This window comes from Hippoglossus stenolepis, chromosome 17 (genome assembly GCF_022539355.2).
Source record: "Hippoglossus stenolepis isolate QCI-W04-F060 chromosome 17, HSTE1.2, whole genome shotgun sequence".
Taxonomy (NCBI): domain Eukaryota; kingdom Metazoa; phylum Chordata; class Actinopteri; order Pleuronectiformes; family Pleuronectidae; genus Hippoglossus; species Hippoglossus stenolepis.
Genome location: NC_061499.1, coordinates 10,254,621 through 10,274,522, shown reverse-complemented (window position 1 = coordinate 10,274,522; position 19,902 = coordinate 10,254,621). Strand labels below are relative to the sequence as shown.

The 19,902-nt window shown below is 39.9% G+C and overlaps 2 protein-coding genes and 1 non-coding gene across 4 annotated transcripts; all 3 read right to left on the bottom strand.

The window, feature by feature from the left end:
* Nucleotides 1–36: 36 nt before the first annotated feature.
* si:ch211-199g17.9 (uncharacterized protein LOC108180085 homolog) lies at nt 37–6,696 on the bottom strand. The gene is made up of 10 exons (XM_035183067.2): nt 6,503–6,696; nt 5,515–5,559; nt 5,367–5,429; nt 2,146–2,220; nt 1,944–1,991; nt 1,718–1,772; nt 1,037–1,126; nt 868–931; nt 696–762; nt 37–562 (listed from the first exon to the last, which is right to left on the bottom strand). Exons 1-10 carry the CDS (start codon nt 6,516–6,518, stop codon nt 459–461), a joined length of 627 nt encoding a protein of 208 aa, XP_035038958.1. The 5' UTR covers nt 6,519–6,696; the 3' UTR covers nt 37–458.
* LOC118125333 lies at nt 2,653–2,785 on the bottom strand. The gene has a single exon (XR_004698831.1). It is a non-coding gene; the product is annotated as a U8 small nucleolar RNA (small nucleolar RNA).
* A 568-nt stretch (nt 6,697–7,264) lies between the features above and the next one.
* On the bottom strand, nt 7,265–18,316 carry grinaa (glutamate receptor, ionotropic, N-methyl D-aspartate-associated protein 1a (glutamate binding)). 2 transcript variants are annotated; one of them, XM_035183155.2, is made up of 7 exons: nt 18,187–18,316; nt 12,041–12,386; nt 11,752–11,867; nt 11,407–11,607; nt 10,650–10,778; nt 10,155–10,298; nt 7,265–9,394 (listed from the first exon to the last, which is right to left on the bottom strand). In XM_035183155.2, exons 2-7 carry the CDS (start codon nt 12,348–12,350, stop codon nt 9,245–9,247), a joined length of 1,050 nt encoding a protein of 349 aa, XP_035039046.1. In that variant the 5' UTR covers nt 12,351–12,386; nt 18,187–18,316; the 3' UTR covers nt 7,265–9,244. The 2 variants fall into 2 exon arrangements, with proteins under 2 accessions (XP_035039046.1, XP_035039047.1); XM_035183156.2 differs by lacking the exon at nt 18,187–18,316 and adding an exon at nt 13,870–14,081.
* Between the last annotated feature and the right edge of the window lie 1,586 nt (nt 18,317–19,902).

The following is a 19,902-nucleotide window of genomic DNA, read 5'->3' as shown; positions in this document are numbered from 1 at the left end:
ACATAAAATAAGACAATTTTAACAAAAATGCCTCAACACATAAAAAACAAACATTTTTATATATATGAACACCTGTATATTATATCAATACAGAATATTAAGAGTAAAATGAACATTGTAGCAACCAAGATACAACTACTGGCATCTATCTATCTGAAAAATCTACTCACTGGTCACAGAATGTAATATTTCACGTAAAATAAATTCCATTAACACATGAAATTCTCATATATTCCAACAACAAACTGGATCTAAAAACAAGCACATGCTTTACAGAACTGTGAATATAAAACCAGTCACTACTCTGATAAAAATAGCTAACGACACAGGAATGAATAGAGTTCAGTAGGCAAACATGTTAATTTGAGGTCAGTGGTATAAATCTTAGAGTTTTCGGTGGGGATAAAACAAGTCACCATTCCCTCTGATTCACTAAATGCATCAGTGCACATGTAGTTTTACTGCTCCACAGTCTCTGCAGCTGTTGCTCCCAACTGCTTCTGTTTCCTGACATCCTCGAGCTCCTCGTCGAGGTGGAACAGCTGAGCCAACTTCAGCTGCTCTACAAGAGTCACAGAACAAGACCACATCAAACAGACTGGACATGGAAAATACTATAGTCATGTTCAAAAGGAAATGTTTGATTGCATGTTCACTTACAGAAGAATGTGCAGGGATATTGAGTGGGAACTTACCAGCTGATGTCAGTTGACTTTTTGTGCTCTCGATACTCTGTATTTCATCTGGGAGCCTTTCTGGAGACTATATTACAATTTGAAGGAGAACAGAAATGAACAAGTCACATTTTCATTGTTTTATTTGAGGTATTATAAGGGGGAAGGCACTACTCATTTTACAAAAACTTACAAAGATGGAGTGCAGATTCTTATGCTGCTCTATCAGCTGATGAAGTTGCTTCTCAAACTTCATCCTGCCGTGAAAAAAAAAGAGGTATAAACATCACATATTCAATGAATAAGTCTTCAATGGGTCTTTCTCAAAATAAAATAATTAGCTGCACCAGCAATTAAATTACCGCTGCTTCCGAAGTTTAAGTTTGAATTCCTGGATTTCACATCTGTACTGTTCCAGCAGTTCCTCACTTTTCTTGTTCTGATTTAACTGTCTGCAAAACACACACGATTAATCACCCAATGCAATATATAAATACAATGTGTACACTACAATTGGCAAAGGGGTTTTATTTTGAACTATGATCATCTCAACAACTTTAATGTGTTGTTTAGTGATTACAGACACACATATACATATATTATTTTTAATATACAGCTTGGATTGTGGATATGCCACTGAATAAAAACGTTTCTTATTTCAGTTGCTCAATATCAAGCTTCAACATTATGAGTAGATACTTTAGCAAGAGATTAAAAAGGTTGTGATAAACAGAACAATTATTCAAGGAAATAAAAATCTAAAAGCTGACACACCCAATAACAGGACTGTTTTTTTTCAATAAGTCAGAATATATTAATATTTCTTCAGGAAACGTCTGACATAACGAAGAAAAACAAATCTTCAGGATGCTGCCCTGACTCGTTACTGCCATCTAGTGTTATACACCATAAACACACATTTAAGGCCTAAAAACATGGAGAAGGGAAAGTGAGGAAGGATCATGTTCAGACTTCAGCAGAACACTGAACCAAACTCTTCAGACATGAAATAATCATCTAAATCTGGCTGCTGCGGAGCTCACCTGGCAGAGTCCTGCTCAGACTCCTCACACTGGAACTGCAGCTTCCTGCACAACTCTGAAGAAAACATTAGTGATAAATGTGCTCATACATCTATTGTTGGTGCATCTACCAAGAGATGAACAACTTGTTTTCATACTCAACTTAAACCTTAACTAAAGGTATGACTTCTGAATACTTACTGAACTGTCAGGACTCAACTACACACAAGCAGTTCGTAACCCGTACCTTCATTTTCTTTATGGATCCCCTCCAGTTGGTAAGCTTCAGTTTGAACTGCAAAAACGACCAAATGCCATCATACATGGCACCAAACAAATTGTGTAAAGGGTTGATGTGTCTACTTTTTAACATCTCAGCAACAAATACAACCAGTGGGCACAATTCATGTGGCTCAAACCAAAGGATAAGTGGTGATTGTGTATCTTACAAGTAGCCAGTTCTTTCTGCAAAGAGTCACAGACTGATTTCAACTCCTTGAGTTCTTCTTCCAGGGCTCGTTTACCTTGAACAAAACAAAATGCAAATGAAACATGACGACTCTTATTAGAGTTAGATTTATATTGTTGTAATGAGAACTTATTTAGTTTTCAGTGTCACATAATTTGACATTGTTGAGTTAAGATAAGATAAGATAAAACTTTATTGATCCCAACACCGGGGAAATTCAGCTGTTACAGCAGCAGGCAGGTCAGAATGAGGAAGGCAAGAAAATACAAATATAAAAGAGGCAATAGAAGAAAAATAAATAAATAAATGCTGAGTATGTACAATGTTGTGGTTTGTACATAAATGTAAAGAAATATTGTGATGTGCAGGAAAAAAGTTGTTTTCAGTTAAAAGTGGTGTAAATAGTTTGAGTGAAGTGAAATGCATCAGAGTAGTATTTTGATGAGTTGATAAGTTATTTTTTTATTTTTAGACATTGTAAAAAAGGATCAGAATGGATCTTGTAGGGTGTTGCAGTTCCCTACAAGACGGAGATATTAATCATATCTCATGGTTCTCCACTCATCATGATCTGATACTCTCCTTAGAGAGTAACAGGTAAGGATGTACCTCACTGAAGATACTGGTTGAACGGCGCTTGTTCCTCTATGATCTGTACGTGTGGCGACCTCACTCACGGTTCAACTCTCAGTGGTTGTGCTGGATATTTACCGGTTACATGGGCTTAAACGCGTTTTTCTTTAGACCCAGATCCTGATAGTTAGATTATTGTGTTTTTCTTCAATATGCGGATGTTTCGCTTAAACCGTAAAAGAAAGTGCGTGTTCATTAGCATAACGGAAGCTCGACCTGCCTTGTAATTGGTCCATTTTACCAAAGACTTCATTCGAGCTCAGACCTCCGTGTTTTACGCGTTTTCACTGTGTACGATCGAGTTATGTCGTTAGAATATACGACACGTGGTTCGTGTGGTCGGTTTGCACAGATTTTCACGTAATTCAGGAAAGAATAAATCAACGCGATTCAGTAGCGGAAGCGGAAAAGGCAGCTCCACCAAAGACTAACCAGTGACAAGATAGAAATCCCACATCCCCATCTGGCTGAGTTAAAATCTCATATTTAACAAGCCTCCGCTAGTTGAGAAGCAAACTCTGGTCATTGGCGACTCGGTTCCAAACTGAAGCTGCTGGCTAAAGCTAAACGTAAATACAGTAAGATCGTAATTCGCGTCGGCAGCAACGACTCCCGGCTTCGTATGTCGGAGGTCACTAAAGTTAATGTTGAGTCGATGTGTGCTTTTGCAAAAACGATGTCGGACACTGTCGTTTCCTCTGGACCTCTTCCTAACACGACAGGTGATGACATGTTTAGCCGCATGTTGTCCTTTAACCGCTGGCTGTCGAGGTGGTGTCCTGTAAACGATGTGGGCTTTGTAGACAATTGGCAACGTTTTTGGAGGAAACCTGGTCTTGTTAGGAGAGACGGTGTTCATCCCACTTGGGATGGAGCAGCTCTCTTATCTAGGAATATTACTCAGCCTATAAAATGACAACCCAGATTTGGGACCAGGACGCAGAGCTGCAGTTAGTTAAATCAAACATTAACAGAGGGAGAATTCTACACAAAAAACTAATAAAAAATTAACACAACTTCTGCAACAACTCAACAAACAAAAGACTTTTAAATGTGGACTTTAAAACATAAGATCACTATCGTTCAAGGCTATTTTAGTAAATGAACTAGTCTCAGATCCAAAAATTGATTTATTGTCCCTCACTGAGACCTGGCTGCATCCCGATGAATGAATCTACTCCCCCCAGTCATGTACAGTTGATACATACATAAAATTATTATTGTCGGTGACTTTAATATTGATGTTGACAATAATAATGATAGCCTTAGCGTAGCATTTATTTCAGTACTAGACTCAATTGGTTTCAGTCAGTGTGTACACCAACCTACTCATTGTTGTAACCACACACTTGACCTTGTACTATCATACGGTGTCAAAATTTAACATCTAATAGTACTTCCACGTAATCCGATTCTATCAGACCATAATTTAATAACCTTCGATTTCTCATTATCAGAATATATGCCACTAATGAAAAACTCTTTCTTTAGATGTCTACCTGATAGTGCTGTAGCTAAATTTAAGGACATAATTCCAATTGCATTTAAACCCGTATTATCTGTCGATATAACCAAGGAATTCTTTAAAAACTCTAGCTCCACTGAGATTGACCATCTTGTCGATAGCTCTGTAAAGTCATTACGATTAACATTAGACTCAATAGCGCCTCTATAAAAGAAACGTGTAAAACATTGTAAATTAGCTCCCTTGTTAATTCCAACACACATGAATTAAAACAGGCGTCAAGACAACTAGAAAGGAAGTGGTGCTCCATCAACCGTGTTGAAAATCACCTAGCCTGGAAAAATAGTGTTAAAGCATATAAGAAGTCCCTCCAAAATGCAAGAGCTGCCTATACCCTCAACTGGTTCGTGCAAGTTAATGATGAGTCATCTGTGCGCACCAAAGTTAACCACGGTGTTCCACAGGGCTCTGTGCTCGGCCCAATTTTATTCTCATTGTATATGCATCCACTAGGAAACATTATCAGGACACACTCGGTAAATTTCCACTGCTATGCGGATGACACCCAGTTATACTTGTCAATCAAACCAGAACAGTTTAATCAATTAACTAAACTTCAAGCATGTCTCAAGGACGTAAAAACCTGGATGACCTGCAATTTTCTCTTATTAAACTGAGATTAAACAGAGGTTCTAATACTTGGCCCTAAACACCTTAGAGCCACATTATCTAATGATATAGCTGCGCTAGACGACATTGCCCTTGCTTCCAATGAAACAGTCAGGAACTTGGGAGTGATCTTCGATTTGTCCTTTAATTCTCACTTAAAACAAATTTTCGAGGGCCGCCTTCTTTCACTTGCGTAACATCTCAAAATTCAGACATGTCCTTTCTCAAAAAGATGCAGAAAAACTAGTCCACGCCTTTGTTACATCCAGACTTGATTATTGTAATTCCTTATTATCAGGCTCCAGCAGTAAGTCGTTAAAGACTCTGTAGCAACATCCAGCCTCCATGTCCACTAACATTTCTCTAAATCGCCTGCCATTTAAAATATCAGATTTAATGACAATTGAAGGAATCCAAAGTCAGTGAAACTCTACCTTGTTGGAGCCGCCTCAGTTTGCTCATCAGCTGTTCCACTTTGGGCTCCTGTGGTTCTTCACCTGACAGAGCAGGACATAAAAAACGATCAGCCTTGTTTAAAACGTTTCATGAGTAGCCTACTTCATTCAGCTGGGACTGGGTTACCTGTTTTCGGTGGTGTAACATTAACCATGTCCTCAAGGTTGAATCCTAATGGTGAAACACAAAGAAATGTCAGAGGAGTGAAAACTTGTTAGTACTTGTACTTAAAAACTTGTAACTAGCTAATGAGCCATTTCTTCTGTGGCCGAGAGAGCTCAACGCACTGCAAATAGAAAAAACAACATCGATTTGACGACACATGCGCTGCAAAAAGTCACAACACATGCAAATACAGAAACGCACTGCAAAAAGCAAAACGACAACGAAAATGTCTCCGGGGGACCAAAAAAGTGACGAAACTGTCTATAGTTCAACGCTTTGTGAAGTTCCATCACCACTGACAAGTAGCTGACTTCAATAACTTTACAAAGCATTGAACTACAACCAGGTTCATCACTCTTTTGGGTCCCCTGGAAACATTTCCGTAGTCGTTTCGTTCTGTATTCGCTTGCGTTGTGACGTTTTGCCACACGTGTCGTTAAATTGTTAGTTTAGTTTTCTTAATTTGTACGTGTTTTCTTAATTTGCAGCTAACATGGTAAACAGTTAGCTGGGCTGACGTTAACTCACAAGCTTTTCTGTACAGCTACGGTTTTGTCTCCGCACCGACTGAGCGACCACATGGAAACTACAGTTCAAACACCAGCGTTAGCTTCAGGCTAACTAAGATGGAAACCCAGCTAACGCTAAGCTAGCGTTAGCTTGGTTTTAGCTAAAACTTCTGACGCTTTCCACTAAGGTAACATAAATTGTTTAAAATAATAAAATGATAAGATACTGCCACTTACTAAACAGCAACATTTTTAGCAGTAACTATGAACATTTTGTCTCACTGTTAGCATCGTTTTGTCAAGTTCATCTTAGCAGGTGATGCTACAGAGCTGAGTTATTGATAACTGCATCACCTAAGATTTCTTTATGTCATTTTAAATGGATGTGAATCAGCCACAGTCTTTGGTTTGTAGCTCAAGATAAATTTAAGACAACTAACCTGAAAACGTGCTCATGTTGATCCACCTGTTTTCCTGACCTGACTCAGCGACTTCCTACTTCTCCCTGAGCTGTGGCTGAAGGGAGGCGGCAAGAGGAAGTAACGTTTGGCGCCAACAGTTTCTAACGTGCAAACTCACAACAGCAGCAGAATAAGAAACTAATATTTATTTATTTAAAGTGGTAAAAGTTATTGGTTACAGATAAAAACTGTAACTGCAGCTTATAGAGAATTCATTATTGCTTCCAAATGTGTTATAAACAGATATGGATCTAAGTGTGTATGTGATTCATTTTTACTGCTGGAAATTTAATGTAGAACATATAGAAGGATGTTTTTTTCTGAGTGAAAATGATCATCAGCTTGTTCTTTGAGCTTTTACTTACGCTTTTAATATAAGTTTTTTAATATAAGTTGAAACTATTAAAGCTTCTATGTTAAAGTTTTCTTATGATATGTACAGACTTATCCAACAAGTTTTAAACCTGACTAGTACAGGATTTTGAAGATTGAATCTTTATTTAAGAGTGAGAAAAGAAAGAAGAGGAACAGAGAACACTTAGGTTTAATTCATGCAGTCTAACACCAAAGTCCTGCACAAGTTCTCCTGTGTGAAAGAAGCAATTATTCATCTGTATGATTGTTATGGAGGCTGTAGTTTGTGGCGTGGTTGACTGGTTGACCTTCATGGATTTAATCCAGGACTGTTGTGTTTGACTGCATTAGTTTGAGCTGGGTGTTCCTAATAAACTGACAACTGAGCATAAGAAATAAACACTTTAATTTAGACATGGGTTATTTGTACCTGACATCTTATGCAAAAGTGCCAATACTTCTGAATCAACTAAATATATTTTTTTTCCAATTCATAGATGCTCTGATTAAGTCTTCTAATAATAACCATCAAAAGCACAGCCCTCAAAAGAGCTCTGGATGTTATATGTCCTTTATCTGATGTGCACGTTCCTGTTCACCAACACAAAGTTACCACCTTTACATTGCATCTGCTTTGATGAAAGCCCAATAGCTGTGTTGAGGAATGTGGTTCCATTTGGATTTAATGCAAATATACAATGCAAACAGACCTACAAAGCCCAAAACTTACTTTTATCTATACACATCAATTCACTAAGGGGTTGTATATACACACATACCATTTAGTTAGATACAAACACAAGATTAAAAAAACAGAAAAGTCTAACAGGGCTGTCAAACAACAGTGTCTCTGTAATACCTGTACAGTGTGCATCATCAGCACATGCAAACGGGAGGAAAGAGTCATGCAATTGGTGAGAATTCAAAACAGAAGTTACAGAATTAAAAATCTTCATGTTAAATATATCATTCAAGTTGTGTGTGTTTGTGTGTAGGAGTCGTTTGGCTTCCAGTGCATATTGATTCCTTTAGCCTGCTGCACTTTGTATGTTATGCAACCAGAATGCTATGGTCTCCCAATAAACTAAAACACAGTCACATTTTAGTGTTTTATTTTTCCTTGACACTACTTATAGCAACTTCAAAGCAACCCTGCCATCTATATCAAGCTTAATAAATAGAAAAGATATAAGTCCCATTTCCTACAAGTTCGGTGTCCATCGACTTCATATTAGCTGTTTTAGAATATCAGAAGTGCTGAAAACCTGGATTAGCTTGGTATAAAAGTGGCCAGAAATTCCAGCACTTCAATATTTCACATTTGCTAGGAGAAAAAAAATAAATACAACACTAAAATGTCACTTCACACTGATGAACAGACAAGAGGGAGTTTGTGAGAACAGTAAAGAAAAGAAAAAAAAGATAAGTGAACAGCTTCGAAAGTGGAATTTTCCTTCTTTTTTAAAAGATAGTAAGAGAATTTACTTCCTGAATGTTAATCTATGTCCATGTTTGTCGGATACATCCAACACCGAGCTTCATTCTTATGCCATTGTAAAGTTTTAAGTGACTATAATGGGTCAGCAAAGTTCTGAGATCGGAGCACACGTTTCCCAAAAAGCAGCACATCCATATGAATCCCCCCAGAATGCCTTTTAGTGGCGGGGGCAGAGTGGCATCACATACAGTAATACACGCAACTATTTACAGCCGTGAAAAGCAAGCTAGAGATATTCCTCTGGTCTGGTTAGAGAACCAGACCAGAGGAATGTTGTGTTTCCAGTGTTGCCATGCAGTTACTTTACACCAGCAGTTCGAAAAGGGAGAGATACTTTTGGGGAAACAGACAGATTGAATGAAGAGGTATTTCTAGCACTAATTTCCACTCTTCAGGCAAAAACATTTTGCATCAGTATTGAAGGTTACAGACGCCTTCCCCACTCGTTCCCCACCCTGTTTTATCTCTGTTTAATGCCGAGCACTCACAGGATAACAAGTATTCTACTGTGGTGAAGGGGTTGGGTGGGACTAACATAGACACTATGTTGTGTTAGTGAAAGCAGTTAGTTGGAGCAAGCAGTGATATCTAACTTGAGGAAAAGACAGATCATCGCATTCTGTCATCAACGGCAATTTGATAAATAGCGTCCCGCTCATCTGCCTTTTATGACCAGCTGCATCTCCTCCACAGCCCTACTACCTCTTTCAAAAGGAGTGAGTGTATGAGGAAAATTAGGAGTCAAATGGGGGAAAAAGTAAAAGGAGTCAGAGATAAAAGGGCATGTTAAAGACATTTCACAATAATGGGGAGGTGCTCTCTGTCGCCCTGCTTTTTTTTCTCTTCTTTCCCGTGAATGAGGTGCGGCCTCATTCACGGGAGCGTCCCACGATAGCCAGGATGTAGAGGAAGATGTTGATGATGTCAGTGTAGAGGTTGAGGGCAGCAAAGATGTACTCCTCTGGACTCAGGGCCAGCTTCTTGTTGCCCAGGAGAAGCTGAGTGTCAACAGCCAAAAACTGCAGAGAGGAAGAAGGATGGAATCAGTCATTTCAAAAGGTTTAGAAAACCTTAGATCTAAAATGAGGGACATAAAAGTTCTATATATCTGCAATTATTTTAGATATAGTTACATATATATAGCTATAGTAACATCTACCAAATATATCCATGTATATGGCCATAATACGGTCAAAAGCGACATGACCAAAGGACCCTCATTATACAGTGTTATTCAAGATAATATTGTCGCACATATCAATAGTATGCATACTGCGTGGAAAAATGCTAAAGCGATTCTTAAGAATGCTTTAGACGTTGCTTTTCTACTTGTTAAATGGCATGGAGAAAAGGGCAGAGCTAGCACGAGAGAGCAGTCCAGCACCCAGAGAATCTACAGCGTGGAAGTGCCAAGGTTTTAAGAAAGACATCACAACTGCAACAACAGTTTCTGCACCGTCATCCAGACACTATTAGAGTGGCACAGAACAGCATTAACAAAGACAGGCACATTTTGAACGGGTACTGCAGTAGTATAAGAGAACTAGGCTAAAACCCAGCATATGACTGGACTGTGTATGGTCACTGTATAAAATAGAGGATGTTTTTTAAAACTATTGTTGAACAGCCTTTAACAGATACTTTCAATGGAAAGTAGCTAAAAAGTAGCTGATTGTCGCTTTCTGCTTTACTCTTCTAACATTCTGTCAATGTTATTATCCCTTATTGAGCAGATTAAACTTCTCCAAACTGATGACACATTATAAGTGTGATACGTACGCAGGTGAAGAGCAGAGCCCCCAGTGAGGCATAGACGATGTGCAGGATCCTGTGGCGGATGAAGATGCAGAGGATGGAGAAGAGCAACAGCACGATCAGGCACACAAACAGCACACCCCGACAGGAAGTGAAGTCATACTTGCTCTGTGGGAAAGAACAACAGAGGAAAATGTGCTCAGAAAAGACCAAGGAAAGTACGGTATTGTAAAATATGAGCTATGATAAAATAAATAAGAGACACACAGATCTGGATTACCAAAAGAAATGTTCTTCAAATGCAGCCTTAATAATTCATAAGATTCTAAGCTAGTGGTTTGAGTACTTGTGAGTGGAATGACTGGTCTGAGCATATCACTGTGAATAACTAATCAGAAGGATTCCTCACTTCTGCTTCCCGTTCAACTCAAGTGACGAAGAACCAGACCGTGATGTTTGTTTGTGCCAGTGTAGACATTTAAAATAAATTTATTCCAGCGGCAGTCTGTGTGTACTGACCTGTAGCGAGAACAGGACCACAGTAAAGCAGACCACTGCAGTGATGCCCACAGCCATGATGACGGTCTCTGTGTCGTAGAAGCTGGCGATCATACCCACCATGTAGGAGAGGCTCAGGGTCAGGATGGACTGCAGGACACAGGAAGGTATGCAAATGAACACGACTCATGATACACTTTCAATGTGTGAGATTATGTGCCAGAGTATACTGGATCAGAAAATAGTTCTTATGATTATAATTATTATAATATGATATTATTTGAGTATGAAGATTACACTTTTTTACTCCAGTGTTTACCAGAAAAGTTACAAATATGTGTTTAAAACTGAGAGCTCCCATTCTCACTTAGATAAAATGGTTTTCAACTGCAGGAGCAATACCCAGGAACTAGAAACCATTGGAAGGTCCACAGGGACCACAGCCTTAAGTAAATTCAAGGGGAAATGTTTTTTACCATCTCCAAAAATGTCCTGCTCAAAAAATACAAGAAGTTTAGGGGTGGGGCTTAGAGCTCTGAACGTTTGTAATTATTCGAGTTCTCCAGTACTTTATTTCATTCACCACTCTTAAAAATCTGCAGCTGCATATAGAGTTCAATTTACAGAAGATAGCGGAGTACATGTGAGCCAACCCCTAAATCCGGGCCTTAATGAGTATTTATGCTGAAGAGGAAATCAGCAGGAATTGGAGAGAGTGTTATTGTTAGTATAGTCTTCTCCTTTACTGCCCCCTGCTGGAATGGTGTGAAGTTCTTACCAGTGCAACCAAGTTCCAGGGGTGCTTGCGGCGGAATTCTCCACAGCAACTGAGGACGATTAGTGACACGAAGAAGATTGCGTAGGACACATAGTATGTCCACGGATTATGTCGCACAAAGGTCTTGGCTTCATCGACAAAGGTGAACACGGCAACAAAAGAAAAAGTGACCATCAGCTGCACTGTGAGAACCAGGAAGACCTGAAGGGAAAAAGAGATTAGGCGCATTTTAGAGATGGAAAGTATATTTTGTTGGTATTTTGTAGTAACATCACATCACATATGATATTTATTCTTATATTTGATCCATTTGATCTCCAAGAAAAAGGAAGGTAAAGGACCTACCTTTCTGATGAAGGCCTGTCGGATGGTCTTATCTTCAAAGCCAGAGTTGGTGAAGTCCTCGTTGTCGTAGTAAGATGGAGGCCCATCACCATGGTAACCAGGGCTGCCAGCAGGTACTGGTGAACAGTAACATGACAACAATTAGAGGTTAAAAAATAAAACACAATTTGGCCACGACACACTTTATGACTTCTGTGGCGTATTCATGTATCAAATAACAAAAATAGGTTGACCTTATATGGTAAAATTCTACTCATCGATGCCTCAAACCTTTAGTTTAACTACTCACCAGTGGGGTCTCCGGTAAAACCTGGCTGTGGGGGTCCTTGCTGGTAAGGCCCATCAGGGTAGGGTCCCTGTGGGTAGGGCATCTGAGGATAAGGCATCTGAGGGTAAGGACCTGGGGCAAAACCTGGGCCTGCCTGAACAAAGCCTGGCTGCCCGTAGCCAGCTGCTGGTGGGTAAGGTCCCCCTGGGGCCTGGCTGTAGTTGGGAGGGGGCGTGCCGAAAGCTGGCTGAGGGGGTCCGTAGACATTGTTATGAAGAGGGTTGGTCTCACCCATACCAGGGTATCCACTCTTGTCCTTGTCCTTGGACATGGTGTGGGGTAAGGCTCACTCTGCAGTAAGAAAAATCTGTGAAAACAAGAGAAATAGAATTATTCTTAAAAAGCAACGTCCACAATAAACAAACATTTAACAGGTAAGGGGATTTGTATCTGCATATATAGCATTGATGCATAGTCCAAGAGGGAAGTAGAGAAAGGAAAGGACAGCACAACATCTAGGCCAAGCTAACAAAGTGCATTCTTCAGTGCACGTTATGAAAGGCAAGCTTTCACCGACACATCAAACAATGAACCAGGAGAGCCAACGTTTATTTTTGACTGAAACATCTTTTGGACAAATAGCCACTACAACACCAGTGATAGAGAGAGAGGAGACCAGGCCCTCAGGGGATGATGAGCAACAAGCTGTAATCCAAGCGTTGAAGACCTTACAGGTGGATCAGGAAGTGGCAGCAGAGAGTAGAATAAAACGAGAGGTTTAATTTAGGCAATGATTTTATAAGCTAATGGAAATGCAAGTAAAGATTATTACTAACTGACTATACAAAATTGATCATTGTGAGATCTTTTGTTGATGAGCAATGGTAATATAATGATAATTACTGTGATTAGGAAATAATAGAATGCGCTGATAAAATTAATGATTATGAAAGAGTTGTTTTGATAAGCATCATGGAGCTGTGACATCTATCATGTGAGAGAGGCACATTTCTTAATTACAACAACTGAGAATGAGGAAATGAGCTAAATGTGTCACTGGCAGACAATTTTTAGTGCATTTACACTATATTTGTGTGGCCATGCCTGATGGTTCACACTAGGTATGCACAATTTTCCTAAGGCTTAACCAGATAAATGTAATTATTGTCACAGGGCTGCATCTTCAATTATCAATTAATTTGCTAATATATTCTATCAATCATTTAAACTATGTAGATATTAGGCCTTAAATTTGGCTTTTACAAACTTGCGTTAACAGCTGATGATCAACCAAACTGCCAATTGATTTTCTGCTGATTAATTTAAGATTCATTGATTAATCATTTCAGCTCCGATGTCTATTTTCCTCAGCAAGGCGAGGATGTATTTGGGAGCTTCAATGAATCAGCCCCTGAAGGTTTTAGATGACTCCTCCTGTGTCATTCTCAAATTTATATGACAATAACATTATTATGAATTAACCTGATGTCAGTAGAAACCAAAACAAGAAATCACAGGAGACATTCACACCACTATAAAACCACTATGAAGACATGCACTTAGCTGGAAAGAAACATGGAGCCGGGACGGATGGTGCGAGAGAAACGAGGAGACAAACGGACCAGTGCGGACAGTGTTACCATGGACGCAGGTGGTGTCTTGGTAACCAAATGTATTATTAATCTGCTTTGTTTCAGGAACAGACCTGACATACTGGCCATTACCGCAGTGTCCCTCCCCACACTAGGCCCTAGTATAACCCAGGTTAACAGGTTTCTGTGCTATTTTCATTACAATCTATGTCATGCTAACGATGCAGCTAATCACAGAATGCAAAAGTAAACAGAAACCTCTCCGCAACAGATGTCAGACTCAGAAGGTTGTTTCGCGTTTTCGAAACTTCCGGGCGGGTTTCATAGAAAGGGTTAGTCCAGTCCCCAGAGGAAAACAAGTTGAGCAGGAAGGCAGCCAGACACTATTCCCCTAATTGCTGACTTCAAGAGAAGAGCTGGAGTGGGCATCGGACTGACTCTTCTGCTGCTAACATGCAAACACACTCAGTCCTCAAAATGCTTCTTTCCAGACACTGCCACTGCCACTGCTTGTCATATTAAACTCTATCCCTCTCCTCCCACACTGAATTACACATGGTGAGCATTATGCAACACACGTCACATACCAGCATGTGTCCTCATGATCCCTGACTGTTAATCACGGGGACAGTGCAGGAAGAGACTGCAGACAAACATGGCGCGCGCTGGCTCTACTTGATAATGACAGTCTCCATTAAGATCATAACAGATTACAACAATTGTCTGGATGAGTCAAATCCCTCCCGGCTTTCCGGACAGCAACAGTGGTTGTGTAAGCGAGGGGGGTTGTTCGAAAGGCTTTTTATTTGCTTGTGTCCATCAAGACGTCTGTAAAGTGAACAAAAGTGAACCCAAGCGTCCTTAACAGATAATGTGATATGCAACGTCGAAGCATGTGATCCACTCCCTGTCCAATGTCCATGTAAAGCATTTAAAACAGTAAATCAGGAGTTGAAAGAATCTGCCATTCATGTTAGGCCTGGTCAACTGGGCTGAAACCACACGAATTGCTATCACACACACAAAAGAAATAAACTTCTCTATATCTGAAACAAATATTTTTGTGTTTTTCATGATTTGATAATTGTCTGGCCTTAGGCCCAAGGGGATCACATCAAAGTGTTTGTTTTACACAACAATGACTGCAGATCACAATGATGGTCAATTAGTGATAAGAAAATACAAACAAAAGCAACACGTTTTAAATGTAATCAATGATCGAACGTAGTCGATTATTTTGATATTGATATTTTCAACACAGTTTATATGATGATGTCACTGATCCATGTAGCTGTAAGCACTAAAGAAGGAAGCTGGTTTAATGAAACCAGAGGCTGAAATAAAAGTAAAAGTAAAAAAGGCTCAGGCACATCAGTGAAAGGCATTACAAGTTACTGTCCTCTCTGCCAACCATTCATTTCTCAAGTGCACAGGGTCAATTCCACCGCCACAATAGTTTCACTTCCCTGTCTGAGAAGCTGTGAGACTGTTTGTACAGCTTTACAAGCAATACGTGGGAGATTTCAAATCCTCTTGGGAGATTCCCCGACACTGTGGATAAAGAAAGTGACACTATCTCTGGCTTCTGCTGATAGCTATCACTGGGGGGATTAGGTTAAAGGGAGGGATTCAGTGGGCTCGCCAGAGAGCCACGTTAACACAATTAGGCTAGCACAATACCAACATGCTATGTGCATGCCTGAACAACACCAGGAAACGGTGACAAAACAACCACACAATACAGAGGGGCCTACACAGAGGTCAACATGTCACAATATGTGGCGCCAAAACAATCAGCAGTGATAAGTTGTGTTCTTTGATGGAGGATGTATGAAGAATCCCACTTGTTTCAAAGATTGAGTTTTCAACTCTTTCTAAAAGCAGCAGCATCACAGAGTGGCATCATCAAAAATGCTGTTTCACAGTCACATGATGAAAGACTCAGTGGGGAAAAGCAACACAGTTTTGCAACCTGTAGGGAGAACTGTTTCCCAAGGTTGCTTCTCTGTCACACACACACACACACACACACACACACACACACACACACACACACACACACACACACACACACACACACACACACACACACACACACACACACACACACACACACACACACACACACACACACACACTGCAGTAAACACAGAACCAATAATATAAATCCAAACTCCATAAAGCACTTAGAGGATAATAATAAAATCTTGTGTCTTGATTTAAATTCGACCACCAGGCAGATAAAATCCTTCGCTGTGTGGCTGTCAGCCTATCTACACTCCAATGCAGCAACCTGGCTACATATTGTCATCATGCCACACACCGTGTCAGCAGCATCTCTGGCTGTGTCAACCCTGCAGCTGCCTCACCTTGTGACAGATGGCTGCACTTTGTGTAAAGTACGACAAAAACACTGCTGCCACAGTGAATGATATGAGGAAAAAACACATTTAGATACAGTGACTTCTCATTGTTATTCTGTGCGTCCTTCTCTCCTCCCATGTGACAACAATATACTGCCGTAGCGAAGCCATAGCTCTAACAAATCTATTTGATCATGAGCTTAGAGCTGAAATCGCGTAATCCCTATGTCAAAGCAGTTGGCAAGATGTTGGCAAAATAGCTCATCTTCACTGTATGGTTAGTGTCAGCCTTCTCACTTCACACACTCACACACAGTTGATTCCATTTTCAGGGGAAATCCTGGACTTTTATAACTATATTATAAGGAGATAAAACTAATCTGCTCCGGCTGGGAGCTGTTAGGAGAAACACAGAGGCTGTTTGTCTGAGAGAATACAAGACATGCTTGGGTATCTGGCCTTAGCTTCACTCAACACATGTTATAAAAAAGAGAACTTAACCAACTACCCTTTCGACCTGTAAATAGGAACCATTTAGGGAAGAGTTAGTAAAGAAAATAGTGGATCTGGACTATAAACAACAAAGGACAGTTCTGGACTAGTGAAGACAGTTTATATTTGGGGATGTGTGGATTATTCGTGGGGATGGCCTTACACCACGCCAGCATTAACACATACAAACAGTAAATAGATAGTTGATAAAGGCTAAAATGTTTTCCTTTCTGGTCTTAGAGGCTGACTGACTGTGTCTGATCCATTTAGGAATTTGCTGATTTTTTATTTGAGTAGACTGGAAGATACAGCCAAGAATGTTATCAAGATAAGAATTTAAATACCAAACAATGTTAAATATGTATCATGATAAATGCATAAGCAACATATTGATATATATGTATATCAATTGAACTTTTGTTATATTCCTATTGATAAAAATCATATTGTGATATTTATTGTTACCTCTGCCAATCAGTGTTTGTTTGTTGGTGAGAAGAATTTCACAAAAAACTACTTAACGATTTACCATGAAACTTGGTGGAAGGATGTGGTCTGGGTCACGGAAGAACCAAATCAATTTTAGCGCGTGTTCAAATCAGGGGGTGGATCTGTTTTTAGTTTTTTTAAAAACTTACTTTAGTTCTTGTTCTTTAGTTGTAATATAGGGTGTCTTTCAAGTTTTTTTCGTTAATTTCTCCTCAGAAAATAATCCCATGAATTATAACGAACAATAAGGCTTGTGCAGGGGACTGATATTTATGAGTGTGTGGAATTTGGTGCGGATCCAAATAAAAATCCAGACCTAGCGAGTTTAAATGTGGTCGTAAGGGGACTGTTGGGCCTTGGCGGAGTTATATGCTCTACTGAGTGCCTTTCAAATTGTAGTTAAATCATCAAAGCCTAACTTTGAGTCAATAACACTTTTTCAACCATCAGGCAAAGACCAGAGACATATCATCCACAGCATGGTGAGTATCCCTTTAATATCTGAGGGCCACAAGCAAGGGCCCTTGTTAAACAATATTGCAAATCAATGACTACAACTGCTGCATGTACCATTTATTAAACATTAATTATCATTACACATGGATCACACTGGGGATAAGAAAGCAATCCGGGCCTACATGACAGGAGCCATATTCGTTGCTTGTGTGGGACATGAAACCAAAACAGAAACTCGATCCCGTTATAAACACTGAGCCCCGCTGTCATGCTGGACCTGCAGCGGGCGCGGGCAGCTCCATCTCTAGGCCTCCGCGGGACAGGGGGCACATGCGATCCGCTCCATCAAACTCACAAACATCACCGCCATTGCTGCAGAACATGAATCAACCCGACATCGATCGGGCGCTGGATGTCCAGAAGCAGAGCCCTGGCTCGCCATGATGCGTCCACTCCGCTCAGTGGGTTTTATTTAGGACGCCGAGCAGCACTCGCCGCGCCCCCACGTTCACCCAGCTGCCATCTCCTCTCAGAGCCGCACTCGTTTACTGACATGTTTACACATTGAGTAGTGTCACTGTTATCTCATCGCTTTCTGTCCCGCTCACGTGAGGTGACGGCTGGAGACAGGCAGATGCTGGATGTCAGCGGCTAACCTAGTTAGCGCTAGTTGTCCGCGCTGCTAGCATATCCAACGCGGTAATAACAACAGTTTTCCACAGAATAAAAACACACACATCGATGGTATATTCTGTGTAAACTTCAACACTCTCACCTTGAATGTGTTTATTGGAGAGTAGCTGTCGTCACACACCGTCTCCTCCTCCTCCGGCCGATCTGAACGCGAGCGAAGCGGGGACGAATGAGACGATGGAGCCTCTGACGTCACCGCACGACCAGGCCACGTGACGTGTGGGAACCTCCGGAGGTCACATGACGTAATTTATTTAAGTAATGACTCTGTGTTTTCTTGAATAACGGTGACATGTCAGAGTAACACGCGCAGTCACGTTTACATGTGTAACACAACAATGGGACGTTCCACACAGACCAGTTCACATGGTACATACCAGTTCACATGGTACATACCAGTTCCAGTCCTGTGGTCTGGTATCATGGGTGTAAAGTACATTACCTTGGTGATGTAATCACTAAAAGTGCAGTTCTCAGTACACATATGTGTGTAACTTGAAACCCATGACATCATCCTGTCAGTAGTTCCAGCAACAACCTCTTCAGAACAGCTTCCTCGTCGCTGTTAGTCTTTGACATCCTTTAAGCATGACACAAATAAAATGTATCATCATTATTATTAAATAGTTATGTATCCTCTAAACACTTCTTTGAGTCTATCTTATAATCTTGTTAATGCCAATCAATATTTTATGTCTTTTTTCACTTTAGCTCCTTTTACAGTTGTTTTTTTTAAGTTTTCTTCAATGTCTTTTACTCTTTTTTAACTTGTCTTAATTGCCTTTTACTGTATTTGTCTTTTTTGACTTGTCGTCTATGCCTTTTAGTTGAGCCTTTTATATCTGAGTAGGCCTCAGTGTCCGTCCCTATCTGGACTGAGCAATACAAGTCAAAGGGAGTGATTATATCAATTGCAATGCAGCGTTTTATTCATAAAGTGAATATGTATTTGCCTTGTTGTTTGGTTATATGTTTTTTGTATGTGAAACAGCACATCTGGGGACACAAGACACATTTTGGAAGTACATTCAGACAGTAAAGTGTAATCTTATCCTTTCTAAAGCATTTTGGCTGTTGTTTTCAATGTGCTGTATAAATATATCTATCCAGTATCTCCTGTAAAAAACAATGATTATAGACACTTTTTGAAAAATAAAGTACAGCAAAACTTTGTATTTTCTTCCTTCCTCTCAAATGAATCATCTCCCAACCCTTGAGATTGACTGAAGTGCTTCTGAAAAAGATGAACTGGCTCCATGTTGACAAACTACATTAGTGAAAAGCTGCTTACACATTGTTGCATCAGTATTAACACTCAGGGCAGGGCCGCAGCAGGAGTACCAGTATTATATAGTAGTAGTACATCCATACTTTTTCTTAATTTAGAGTGCAAGGACTTTGACTTGTAAGAGAAGGTTATAGATGTATAACCACATGAATGTAATTACATGCAGTATATTATCAATTCAAACAATTATTCTGTGTGCATCTTAAACTCACTGACTTCATATAAACTAGAAAAGTCTATTGTTTGGTCTCCTACAGCACCCTTTTTGAGATCTTTGGATAGAATAGATGTATTTGTCATTTTGACACATGGTCCCTTTTTACAGTCCGGTAGACCAGGCAATATTTCCGCTGATACTATGTTAAAGTTGTGCTTGTTCATTTGTATCGATGAAATCATCATAAACCAGCTGACACTCAATGGAAATTATTCCCTCAGGGTCTTATAAGAAAATCTGCTGCGTAAAACAATTCATAAAATTAGTGAAATTTGCATAGTTTCATTTACTTC